Source organism: Anopheles merus, chromosome 3L (assembly GCF_017562075.2).
Source record: "Anopheles merus strain MAF chromosome 3L, AmerM5.1, whole genome shotgun sequence".
Taxonomy (NCBI): domain Eukaryota; kingdom Metazoa; phylum Arthropoda; class Insecta; order Diptera; family Culicidae; genus Anopheles; species Anopheles merus.
In genome coordinates, this window is record NC_054085.1 from 32,164,402 (window position 1) to 32,178,288 (window position 13,887).

A 13,887-nucleotide genomic window follows, 5' to 3' on the forward strand; every position below is an offset into this window, starting at 1 on the left:
GTTGCTCTATGCTAGCGTACAACAAACGATTGTCACCCTTCAGTTGTCACAATAAATCTTGACCTGACAGCACACACACAAACACCTAGACTTGCGACTTCGCCACCAGCCGGGAAAGATGGAAAATCAGGCGAACGGATGATGCTGCCTTTGACGTAGCGTTTCGGCTACCCGGAGCATCCGGCGTGACCTTTGGACAGGCCGGGTCAGGTTGGCACACAGTTGGCACTCTTACTGTCATAATTTGTCACTGACGTTGCGCTTCCAACCTGGACAGATGTGCTATCTACGCATACAAAAATCCACAACAGTTTGATGAAACACACAACTCACTAATTGAGTTTGACTTTGCTTACGACATCGCAATGAAGCGTGATGGCGAAGTAAAACAAAATAATATACATAAGGATCTCACAAACCATGTCTCTATTATTTCTCACACACGGGCGCATTATTGACATTCTTCAATTTTATGCTCCAAACGCCGCCCAAATATAGCGCGGGTATCAACCGCCATCGACAGCCCTGGCATACCACCTGTCGTCAAGTACACGGTGTCATGGAGTGTGTAAACATGTACGTCATCACACCCATCACACCCCTGCCCTGCCGGTGGACCGTGTCTCCGGTAACGGAAAGATCGTGTTTTTCTCGCCTGACACAATTTTGTCACCGCCGTATGGGGTTGAGACGGATGCGCACCACACTGGGAGAGGGTGGTGGTGCAGCTAGAGTTGAAGGAAGGGCCATGGTGTGCATTTTCATTTTTTTTTCCAGCCCATCCAAATTTGTTTCTGCTCCCAATATCTTCTCGGTCGGTTGGTAACACTCTTGGGGAGGGTTTTTTCCTCCATTTTTTGGGACCGTTCCAAACCGAGTTGAGGTGGGAGATTTGAGAAGGGATGGAATATTTTAACATTAGCCAAACAACTAAGGTGCCTCTCGTTCGTCGCTGTCGTTGCTCGGTGAGATCGGCTATCGGCTAAATTTGTTAGACAAGCGAGCGTACCAGCACCACACGACCGGTTCCGCTTACGTCGCGCTTTCCGGGCCGATGACAATTCTGGTTCATAAATGAGCTGTTGTGTGGAACCAATACCAGCAACAGCATGACTGCACCACTCACGCTCCTACAATGGAACACTGACCTTCAATGAGCTACTTCATCGATGGTTTAATTATTGGAACAACAGCACAGCATGATTGGTAGAGAGGGAACCCATTTGGGGAGCATTGGGAGTATTGTCGCCGGAGTACACCTTATCGTTTCTACGCTTCATCTGACCTCCAACCATTATCATTGGGTATGGGACAAAGGGACCTTGGACCAACGGGCTCTCCCGTGGCACGATCGATCGCGTTATGAATGTTTCAGTGACATTTCTATTTCACGGTCACGCGGGCTAGTGCATGATACTGGTAAATGATACAAACATGGTTTATGATTTTTTATGGATCAATGTATTAGTCTGTCGGTATGGTATAAGCAGTACACGGCTGTACCTGAGCAAGGATCATTCAATGCTAGAAGGGAACTTGTTTAATGCTCTCAGTAAAAATAATGTTATAAATTCATTAAAGGATTGAAACTTGTACACACATAGCACAAAATTGATAAAACGGGGAATACGGCCTGCTTCGTCTCGTGTACTGTATAGTGGAGGAGGGGATAAACTCCCGAGCAAAAGGTCCTTTCTGAGGTCTTGCTACTCTCAATGGGAATCGAATTTCCCGATAAGAGCAATGCTCTTCAAAAATCTTGAAGAGAGAGCTTAGTAGTTTTTACAAGAATTATACCTAGAGTTATTTGTAATTTCCGTGGTGTTCTTATTAGGAGCCTACGTGCTCCGCTAACGATGGATATATTTTCTCTTATAATTCTCGTTGAATTAAAGAAAAAAAATGAACTGGAATTTTGGTAATGGGTTTTCTGATTGAGCCGCAGTTAAAGAGTGAGTTCTACTTATCTCAATTTCCCATAAGGGTGTGTTCTGCCTATCTCAAAATCCAACAGGATATCCACATCGTATACCTTATCCCCTCGTCAGTTTGGCCCAATCACTTAAAAGCAGTGCCAGAGCAATGACAGAGAGAAAGGGTTTATCGTTTAAGTATAAAAAACTCCAGAAAATACTCAAAGCGATTAGGAAATTTAAAATCAAATCCATTACATTTCCCACGTTCTACTCACATTTCCTATATCAACAAAATAATATTCGGCATCGAAATGAAACATTTGCGAGATTTTATTAGCCTACCAAACGGCATATAAGCTTCCAGTAGCCCCAAGAAAAGTCCCAAATCTGGGCAGCCGTACACCACTCAAACAATAAATTTTATCTGATCTAAAAAGGAAAGGAAAAATATAAAACACACACACGCTCGCGTATCCATTTCGCTCTCCAAACCATTCTCGCATTAACCGGCAACGAAAAAAGATAAACTGTGTGCTCACAGCAAAACGAGCAAAAGTTCGTACATTTTCAAATGAAAAGAAAAAACAAGCCGCGTGTGGTGTCCTGCTCGAGTGATTTTTTTACGATCATAGCCGTCAAAATTTTATAGTGTTTCCTGCACGCTTTTTACAAACATTTTTCGAGTGCGTGCTACACACATCCACACGTAAACTAAAGAGAAAAAAAAACACTCTTCAACCCGTTTTTTTGTTCTTTTTCGTTCATCCAAACCTTCATATTTATGAACGTAAACGATTGATTTATGACACCCGTTCTCGTTTTTTTCAGTCAGTTTTTCTGTCTCCTGGCGGCAGACTCGTGTCGTGTCCGAGTCGGCCGGTAGCCTCACCGAATGACTTTCTTACCGTGCGTTTGTGTTTCATTCCACACTCTTTGTCTCGTTGACCACTGACAATGGTAATAAAATATCGCCAAAATTAATGACTTCATACCGCCTGTGAACCATCGGCAGAGTACACACACACACACACACACAAACTCTGCTCCCGAGTACTGTATGTGTACTCGAGCAAAGGATTGTACGTGAACCCGAACGTTCCATACAGTAGGCTCAATACCAACCTTCCAAAAACTCCAAAACTCCATAAACCAATAAAACGTTGACCACACCGCACACCTCCATCGTTTACAGCTTTGACGAGCAACAGAGAAATCCGTTCGTTTCAAACCGGTCGGGTGAAATGTTCTTGCCGCTTCACTGTTCCGTACGTTAGGGAATTTTGCGTGTCGCCGGTCTGCACGTACCGACCGCATCGCGGGGAGTGGTATGATTGATCTGCTTGGTCGACTTCGGTGGCCAACCATAATCGTAGCGTACGGTCGAACGTTACACTGCCGGCTCCCTTGAGAGAGCACACGGGTTCGTCGTTCCCCTTGACGCATCGGATTTGTGTTTCTTTCGGTTCATTAGCGGCGCGTGGTGTTTCGTATTCGGCTCGCAATTCCCCCGAGGCGGTAACTTTTTTAATCAAGATCGTGTCACGCGAACGGACGGCAGTGTGCGGATTTCAAATGCGAAAAACGCCACTTGGTTGCTTAAATTTTATGGCAAAACAGTATAAAGTAGCAAGTCATCGCCCACTCTCGCCACCGAAAAGGCAAGAGCCGATTCTGAGGAGCAAAGATTAATGTGTCGAATTTTGAGACGCGAACGCGTTTTGATGCTCATCAAGATTAGCGCGAAAAATGAGGCAGGCAACTTAAAACAAAATGTCTCCTCTCTCTCTCTCTCTCTCCAGCCAATCAGTGTCAGCAGCCAGTTTGTGTCACTTTATGTCTTCATTTTAATTGGAAATTTTATCGTTTCATTGAGTTTATACGTTTGCATGCGAACGCATTCTGAAATCTTCAACATAAAAGAACGATGGCAAAAAGAATGGGAACATGCGACAGTTCTGTTGTAAGGGATTTGTAACCGAACAACGTACAAAGCTTGATTTTTAATCTATCATTTACTGACATGTGTTGAGATTATACACGGAATCCTACCAATAAGCTATAAAAACACACAATAAAACAAATTTATAAGAGTTCATCTAACACTGCAAGTCCTTTTTGCTGCAGAAGCACACTGTATCGTACACAGACCTCCCCTGGCATCGTTCTCATCATCGTATCCGGGTCATTCAATACTCTGCTCATTATAAATCGTACTGCTTCCAATATTAATCATCCCTATCACGTTCTCTGCCATCTAATCCTATGCCCCCCATTTCTATTTTCCCATTCTTTTCTCTCTCTCTCCTGTCTTGTCCCCCTTCCTTCCTCTCTCTCGACAGCGCTACTGCACTGCCTCTGTCCCGATCGAATGAAATAAAGCAACCTAACTGGAAATGGTGTGTGTGTGTGTGTTGCACGCAGGATGTTTTACGATGCAAAACTTAGTGGCATGACTTCCGCAATTTCAAGGCACGTTTTACTATCTTTTCCACTCCGCACGGAAGAAAATGGGCGAGCCAGCACGAAGAGTGAAAGAGTGAGCGCAAAAATGTAGTTAAGAAAAAAACAGTAAACTCAGCAAAATAATGCGAAATGGAAGCAGCAAAATCCGTGCAGCTATGCATATTGCGCCAAGGAATGGCCGGACACGTGCTTTCATTGCAGACTCGTGCACTTGTTGCCGCATGTGCTGCCTGCCTGTGCCTGTCTGTGTAGCGTGGTAGCTCGGTAGTCAGGGTAGTGGTATAAGAGAGCGACAGCAAGCGCAAGCAAAAAGCGAAACATCGGCACAGCAATGTAGCTCAATTTGCAGTTTCCAATGTAGTACTCCTTGTGCGATTGATTTTTTACCGCTGTTTGGGTAGGTAGTAATTAAAAAAATGCTAAAGATTAGAATGCAGGCAAAATCGAAATAAGGTTGAAATATAGTTGTTTGCTTTGCTTTGACTCGATGATTGGAATCTGTTTGCTATTTATAGAGAGCAAAAAAAATCAGTTCAATTAAAATTGCTCCAATGGAAATTTCCAAATCAAAGACTCATTTTGATGATGAGCTGGATAAAAGTCAGATTAAAACATCAAACATAATGCTGCATAAATTAAGCCAGCCCTACTGGGCGGTCCGATTTCAACTACAAATTGCTTTTCACCAGCCGCAAAACGTCAACTACCAGGCGCCTCCATCGCATACCAGCGGTAGGCAATTTAATCTAAAATCGGCCCCATTTCCCCCCTATATCCCGCTGTACCTGTAGTTGTTATGATTTATTTGCCACACATTAGCAGCGATAAAATCAGTTTTTAGAGCCACTTCCGTTGTTGATGCAGCACTTTTACCGAAGAGTCGTTACGGTGCAATCACTTTAATGTTTCCCATCACCTCTCTTTTAATGCGAAATGCAAACTCGCAACGGGCAATAACCATACTTTACTACAGTGGAAGTAAGTGTGAACAGTGCATTTTAATGTTGCTTGTAGAACGTGGAGACACAATCAAATTTCATTAAACACATGGCTACATGTCAAAATTATTTCAAACACCACCTCCTTTTTCTGAGTGGCGCAATTGTTAAGCCGTACATGCGATACATCCGGCACGCAAGGTCGGTATGGAGCTATAGAGTGATTAAATGCATACCTCCTCTACCACAAAGTGTTGTTCGCGAAACGGCATAAATCAGAAAAAATTATGCGATCCAATTAAAAAGTCCTAATAGCTGCTGCTGTGCCAGCGAAGAGCGCATTACATCGCCACTAATGGAATGGGTTGAGTAGATTCTAGTGCATCATGTGTATAGTGCATTTTGTTCGAAAAAAAACTGAAAACGCAAAATTCCAGAGAGAGTAAGCATTTTAAGTATGATTTCTAGAATAGGTCATAGCAAGGAAAACAAAAAACTTTCCCCCCAAGCGACGTATTATTAAACGTTCTACATTGTATTGAGTTGTTTCTCAACTGGTAATCAATTCCGGTGTACGTGTATTGCACGGGAATAAACCTAAAAGTTTCTTAATTTAATAACGACGTAACTCACACGAACCTGCCACCGGTCGGATAACCGGCCGGAAAAAGGCACTTTGATTAATTGGAACACCGATGGGAAGGAACGCGCAGGAATGGCTCAGTAACGATAATAGTACCGGTGCATTAAATTACATAGCCCAGCCGTACGAACATGGATTGTTTTACCTCGCTCGTGGGGCTTGCAATACAGGCAAATGGTTGGTAATCAATACCAGGCAGTGTTTGTATATGAGATTTACCTATCGTATGATTCCAAGATATATCCTACCGCATAATCATGTTGTACAATTTTTCTTTTAGGTTAAAGCGTAATAAAAAAATGAAGAAAATGCCAATGTTAAGATAAAAGCAAACAAATACTTCCAAAATGTACATAAAGCAGTACTGTAATACACCAAAATGTAACTAGATTTTTATCTCAACCCATATCCTGTTCACTAAGCGTAACTAAACTGTTAACCTTTACACTCTCGTCCTTGTACAGTGTCTGCATCAGTTTGCAAAACAAATTTCGAACCCTTCCCCACTACCAAACACGAACACAAAATCCACACACACAGACACCTACCCAAAAAATCTAATAATTATTTACAAAAAAACCGAAATCCATACCCGAAACAACCGGAGACGCGCCCGAAACCAACCGACATTTTCCCTCCCATATTATGTTCTTCCAGAGCTTCGCTGCACGCCCATTTCGGGCTTTACCTTACCCCCACAAACGCCACCCACCACCACGTACTCTGACATGGATGCACCAATGCAACCGCTAGTAGTCCGTAGACCCTCCGCGTCTATGATGAAATGGGGCCCGATTGCCGCTAACCGACGGGTGCCCGAGGCGGTGCCCACTGCCAGGCAAGGTTTGAACCGATTTTGAATGCTAACACCCTCTCCCAGGCCGGAAAGCCAAAAGGGCAACTCAAAAGCAGTTAATTATTTTACACGATTTACCCGCACACACGCACACAAACCCCGTACTAACACGGTAGTCTCTTGTTGATGGAAGTGCATGGTCGGCCGCAAGTTCGTTCAAGTGTGGCTGGTTGGACGAAATAAGCACGCGATAAATGACACGCCTGCATTGCGAAATAATAGCTCCCCCGTCGTCGCTTTCGTCTCCTTGTTCGTAACGTTATCACGCGACTAAGAGATCACCGCAAAGATTAACAGCAGCTTCCTCTTTATCATCAACCGCTTTTGTTGGCCGCGTTGGCATCATCCATCACTGCTTCCGCTCCTCTGCTTGCCGGCTTGTTTTTTCTGCATTACTGTGTGCGCTGTGCGTTTCCCCCGTATGTGACTAATCCAAAGCTAACACATTCTGCCACCTTTTGTCCAGCTGAAAGTTCGTCCATTTATTAAGGGTTGTGCGTGTGTCGGCCAGGCCACACCATACGCTTGATTAGTGCCGACGATGTACACCTGAGAGAATCCGTAAGCGCGACGGATGGATGGAATGTCTTGCCGAACATTGTTTATTAATGCTGCACATTAGTCGATGAATGCGGCGCTCATGTGACACGATGCGTGATAAGATATCATCAGTCCATCGCTTGCTTGCTATTATTTTTGGAACATACCGGAAATAGACAATGTACATACGTTTCCCCAAACGCGGACCAGTTCGTCTACCACTCTTACTTATCAGGCGCTACTACATTTAGTGGCTTAATGTTCCAAATGTCATTGCCGATCTCAACGGCGAACATTTTCACGCCATCTTGGTATCTTCCACCACGCTTCGTTTGTCCGTGTAAATGAACTAAAATAACGTGTAACATATCGTCCGATGTCATCCGACGAGGGGTGCTTGCCCCCAATTATAGTTTATGTCTATGAACTGTTTATGTTTGTTATTGTAATTAAAGCTCTGAAAAAGACCCAACGATGTATATCCGAGGATTTACAAAGTTGGCAAATCGTACGACACAATAACATATCCGTCATGGGTACAAGCCTCATATCATAACCCTCACCTCGTAGTTAAGATGGACTTTCCGGCTATGTGGTACTGAATAAGGTTCGAAAACCTGCGGCATGTCCGCGTAGGACGTTACGCCAAGTAGAAGAAGAAGCTGTATAAAAAATCTTATATAATTTTACCAATGGCATACAGCACGACAATATTAAACTATTATGGTAGTGAATCAAGCAGAATTGTCAGGAATTTTCCGACAAAAGTGTAAAAAAAATATTCAGGATTGAAAATAATCCTGTTGTAGTTGTTTTATTTTGAATTAGAAACGCCATTAAAAAACAATGTCAATAACAATTACACAACACCATGATAAACTATGTCAAAAGAAAAGAAAAGAAAGAATCGATTTAAGGACGACCTCCGCTAGAGCGGAATGGTTAGCGCAACGAACAAATATATAAGCAAAATAATTGATAGGAAAAGCTGTTACTACTAATCACCTACCTGTACTGTAATTTCGTAAAGTACTGGAAGTTATAATTATAATTTGTACTAAAATAGTGACTATAACAAACTGCTCCTTATCGATCATGCTTGAACATTTATAAATTATAGTATATGAACCATAGTATGAACATTTATAAATTAGTATATTAACACAGGATAATGCCAAACAAACCTTTAAGTTCAAATGGAAAAACGTTTGAGTAAATGCTTACGATTACAGATAGCATATCGAACGACAGTTTTCAAGTATTTATGCCAAAATAGCTTGCCAGTTTATTCCAAATAGCTAGGTTTGACTTTTGCTCGCCTCATTGAGCACGTCGAACAGTCTTCGAGGCAGCAAAATAATTAATTTTTAGAACAACAAATTCTCATCCAAGCATAACGTTTATGTCCTACTTCCGTACGTTTGTTTGTGCGCGTTTCTTTAGCACAAATATTAGAGCAATTTAACAGCGACGCTCCAGGCACGCACACACACTCTCTCTCTCTCTCTCCCGAACGCTTTGTTTGAGCAAAATTTAAACAAAAGCTCGGCAAGCATATGCTTTCGTGTAGCTGCCGCACGCTGGACGACACCAGAGGACAAGGTGGCAAAGGGCGGGTGTAAAATAATGCACAAACAACCATCCAAAAGCCGCACAATACAGCCACACACACACATACAGTGTCTACCCCAGCACGGGCACACTCACCAACAGCGACATTAAAAATTTAGACCTTCGGACCCAAGAGTGTGTGTGTGTGTTAGGCCTATGTTTTTTTTTTTTTTTGGTCCTTTCGTTCATTCTATCTCGCTTCAGCCGGCGGTGGTGGTTTTTTTCGACCGATTGCTCAACCCCACTTTGATGCGCAAAGTGTTGTCTCTTTTATCTCCATCGCTATCACTGCACCTGTGTGTGCGCGCCCTTCGCCCAATGACGACGTTGTTATGTTGACCAAACTTAAACTACTTTTCGCACGTGTTCGACCGGGGAAGCCGAACGAACCGAGGCCGAGACCCGCTTAGAAGCCGTGCTACCATTGCACACGGATCGGTTCGACCCGCTTTTGATTTTGTTTTTGCCCGTTGGGGGAAGCTCTTCCCCTTTCGGACTCTCTTCCAATGCACTGCACTGAATGTTCAGCGCGAAAGGCTGCATCAAAGTTTGGAGCAATGTTACAAACGAATCGTTTGCAATGAAAAATGCAACGCGCCGTACCTTACCGCCGACGCTTAAGCCGAGATTGTTGCCCGTCACTTTTTATTTTATTAGGTTCGGGCGACCGAGAAACATTTGTTTCTGTTGTATTTTTCCCTTCTTTTCTAAATAACAAAATCACTCCCACTTCCCCCAGCGGAGAGATAAGTGTACTATCAAGCCTTTGCTTCCGCTTGGTAAGGTGCTATTTGGTGCTTTGTTTTTGTTTCGCTTTAGCTGCTTCCCCGTTTACCCCTGCACACAGCTGCCACCATGCCACCTGCCGTGACCGGAATGGGAATGATTTTTCGAGGTCAGCGAGGCCGATCCGTACTGCAGGACTACGGACGACACAGGTGCATTCGCTTCATCGTACCTTCATGCACCCAGTAGACACGGTGGAGACATAATCGGAACGACGGGTTTGGGGGGGGGGGGTGCGGCGTTCGATATTCGCTCGCTTTGATGTTGATAGTTGTAGTGGAGCGTATCATTCGGTGTCGTGATCGTTCCTGTATTCTACTGATCTAAATTAATAATCTGATTTGTAGGACGAGGGAAGCTAATGGAATAGTGCACGCTTTTTACCGTTTGCGTGCATGGGAAATTTACTCCGAATATGTTCAGCTGTTTTTTGTTACGATGCACTGAAATGCTATTTCCTAATCTGTATATAACTATGATAATTAATTTTTGGGGTGTGTTCAAGTGGGTCTAAATCCATAGGCAGTTGTTTATATCACATCCACATGATTCTGGACGTTAAAAGAATATTAACATTTTTAATAAGCGTGTCCATTTTTCCCTGATTTTCCCTGATTTGTTATATACACATCATTTAATACATTCAATAATATTCGCTTTGTACTCCAACTTATACAACATGTTTGAAATTCATAATATAAGACCTAAGCTTTGCTTTAAATTGTAAATTGCTCCAAGCTATAAAAAAGCAACAATATCCAAACACACACTGCATCATTCGCCGGTGCAATATTATCAATGTACGATTATTCTTAAATTGGCTTCCCGACAACCTTAGACGGCCTCAGCTGTGCTTCTGCCCCTTTGCTAATCTTGTCTCAACGCAGAACTACTAGAAGCTTTCAGTGGAGTTACGCTGTTTCAGCTTCCATACACGGCGAAGGCCACGAAACAACAAGCCTTCTGCTCCCCTTGCCGAATTTACCTTCTCCAGTTCCAGTGAATTATTATTGTGCATTCGAGATAATCGAAACGGCGACCGGATGCTTATTTTCGGTTCCACATTCTTCTCTCTCTCTCTCTCTCTCTCTCGCTCGCTGTCTAACCAAACCAGCTCCTGCCTGGTTTTGCTTGATTTATTGCTATGGGCTTTTCAGAGGGGGTGTACCGATGAGCTTTGTTTTGTGTTGTTTTTTGTTTGGTTTTTTATCGTTTTTGTTTTTTGCTTCTTGTTTGCAAACCGTGCCGCTCTATGAATTATATGCGCGCGCATAATAAAAACAACTCTAATTGCAGTCCACGCCAGCACACGTGTGCATAGACTGAGTGTGTATGTTTGTTTGTTTATTGTTTTCGCTGTTCTTATTGTATCTTTTGTGTTTTGTTTCATTTCCGTGTTGCTGTCTTGAATTGGAAACATTTTCCGGTTTGCTAGTTTCTGCCGTGCCAGCGTCGCCCTTTCCACATGTTCTAACGATCCATTTTCTTTTCTTCCTTCCCTCCTCCCGGCGGTTGTGGCTGCACCGATCTGAATGAATTCATTTCACACCTGGTGTCGTCCCGGGTGGTAAACCTCCAAAAAAAAACAAAACTCTACTCTGCAAATAAACTTTCGGACACTTTGCGGACCAACACGCGGCACAGTAAGCTTTGGCGGGCAGCCGGGCAGCGGTGGGTTCGTCAGCTCCCGCAGTGAACCGATCTCGCTGGCAACGCTGGATAAGGACTGCTTCATCATTCCGGTCCACAGCCTGGACCGCTTCCTGCCGGCAGGAATTCCGGTAAGTGCATGTGAACCATTCATGAGGGGATAATCTATTTTCCAGTCCTGCTTGTTTTTGCATTCCCGTACCGGTACTTCTATTGTTGCCTGCTTGCTCCACGTGGCTTGGTTAGTGGATTTCTTATAGCAACAAAAAAAGATAATGATTTGTCTCATGTTGCAAAAGGACTGGAATTATTATATCAAAACATTTTCGTTTTTGTAGCTTTTCAAAAGGATTTAAATAATCGCATAGAAGATACTCAAGCCATGGTGTCGTATTAAAATCGCTTTAGACTCTTATTATAAGGTGTTTTGAAGCCTCTGTTTAAGTTGCAGTCTCTGAAAGATGGTCCTTTCATTGTACATACATTATTTGCCTCTCTAAAATGAACGGAAGCATAAGTGAATCATATAGGAATTTTAACAAATTCTAAGCAGACAAAAATCAACTTTAGCTGATGGAAAGATAATTCTTTAATGCAAAAATGCTTACTAAACTTCTATCAAAACGAAACATTCCCATTTATTCATAAAAATAATCCCAAAAGAGGATAAGTCTTGTAAGCACTTCATGGTAAACCTAATACTGGGTCCCTTCATGATTCTAATCAGCTTTTTATATGGAGTTAGACAGTTGGAAAAAAACTAACCTGCGATTTTCAGCTTAGATTATTTTAGCCTCAAAGCTAGAATTAGATTCGAGTACCTGCTCGAAAAAAATGGCAAAACAAGGTGGCGTTTTCATTTCTCTCAAGGTGGTCTCAAAGCATGTTTTTTATAACCAAATTTGACCGTCGCTTTTCGTCAGGTCGGGTGAAATCTTTTGCTCAAACAGGCTTTCTGGTAGCTTGACAAATACACATAACTCTTTTAAAATCTTCATTCAGAAGTAGAAGCTATAAATATGAACCTGCTAAATGCATACACCTTGGGATGAGCCCACCTGTATATTATACCCACTTTGATAGCTGCTCGAAAACTGCTATACAATCCAAACAGCTGATAGGCTGATATTTCAGCCTTCGATCTAAAAACGGGAAGAGGCCCAATTTAGATTAAGGTTCCTCCCTTTTTTCGACACTATTTTCAAATTATAAATGGAATATCAATTGTTAATTAGTGTCAGTATTTCATTTGCACTCCCAAGACCCTAGCTTATTTCACAATGTAGGCAAGTATCGTTTCATCCGCAAAGCCTCTATTAAAAAGAACAATACTCTAACCGTCTACAATAATAGTCCCATGGCACCGTTGCAAATTCAGTGTGTGATTATTCCGACCAAAAGGGACAGTTTTCAACTCCACCAATCTGCCCAAGCACACGCATGCCTAACTTCCATAACCCTAAACCAACATCAATTATGTACAAACTGGGCAAAAAGAAGACAGCAAGCCCCAATAACAACGTGCCACACACCATCCCAACACGCAGCACTACACTCGAAAAGCATGTAAATCTTTCCGAGAAAGTAATGTGTACATTTATTAACTCATTAAAGTTTCCACCCCCACTGAAACATTCACTGCAAAGCTGTGCCATGAGATATTTTAATTAAAATGTTCCATTTCCTGCCCACGAGTGTCGTTGCCACAAATGCCCACAAATTTGTTCACCGAGTTCCCTCCCAATGTACTGCCTTGTACGCATTTCGAGGAGGCGATGTTTTACCTGTTGTCCCTTTCCTACAGCAACTACCGACGCCGGAAACGGCCGACCCGTCCCAGGTCGGGCCGCTCAGCGTGCTCGAGGTGTCCGATCCAAAGATCTGCATCCTAGCCCACCTAATGAGCCCACTGGAACCGATCGATCCACTGCTGGAGTCGCCCCTAGCCCACCCGCTCATGAAGCAGCGTGCCGTCGCGTCCGAGCTGCTGAACGAGGTCCAGCAGGGCAACAATGCCGTCGGCGGAATGCTGCTCGCCAACATGGAGCGAAGTTCCGGTGAGTGTGTGTGTGGCAGAAAAGGATGCGAAGCTCCTTCCAAGAACCGCACGCACCCTTTCTACACAACATTATTTATTTTTTCATATTTTTTGCAGCCGAATTTCCCTTCATCGCTTACTATGTGATAAACACCACCCAAACCGATCCCGCCATGTTCTACACGGGGGTGCGCGGCGCTTCGCTGTCCAAGTTTGAGCCGAAAAACACGCGCTACACCGCAGCCCACACGCTCGACCTGTACAGCGAGGTAGCGTCCATCTGCCGGCCACCGCTAGCGCTCGCCCCGAACGAGATTGGCAGCGTGAAGAAGGGCCAAACGCCCTCCACCGGGTACATCATTAGTGTCTACAAGGTATGTCGAAAATCGGCCCTTTTTGCGAACTCCCAAACGTATCTCGCTCCTCCGTTTTCCTCCTCGGCTGTG

The 13,887-nt window shown here is 43.4% G+C and overlaps 1 protein-coding gene across 9 annotated transcripts in view; it reads left to right on the plus strand.

The window, feature by feature from the left end:
- The window catches only part of LOC121598634, a 63,599-nt gene that overhangs the window by 45,850 nt on the left and 3,862 nt on the right, over positions 1 to 13,887 (plus strand). For 8 of the 9 annotated variants that reach the window (XM_041925753.1, XM_041925751.1, XM_041925759.1 and 5 more), the window contains 3 exons: positions 11,398 to 11,534; positions 13,208 to 13,460; positions 13,559 to 13,815. In XM_041925753.1, the coding sequence (XP_041781687.1) occupies positions 11,398 to 11,534; positions 13,208 to 13,460; positions 13,559 to 13,815 (647 nt within the window). Of the gene's footprint in view, positions 1 to 6,617; positions 6,804 to 11,397; positions 11,535 to 13,207; positions 13,461 to 13,558; positions 13,816 to 13,887 lie in introns of all 9 variants that reach the window. The other variant, XM_041925760.1, reaches the window with a different exon arrangement.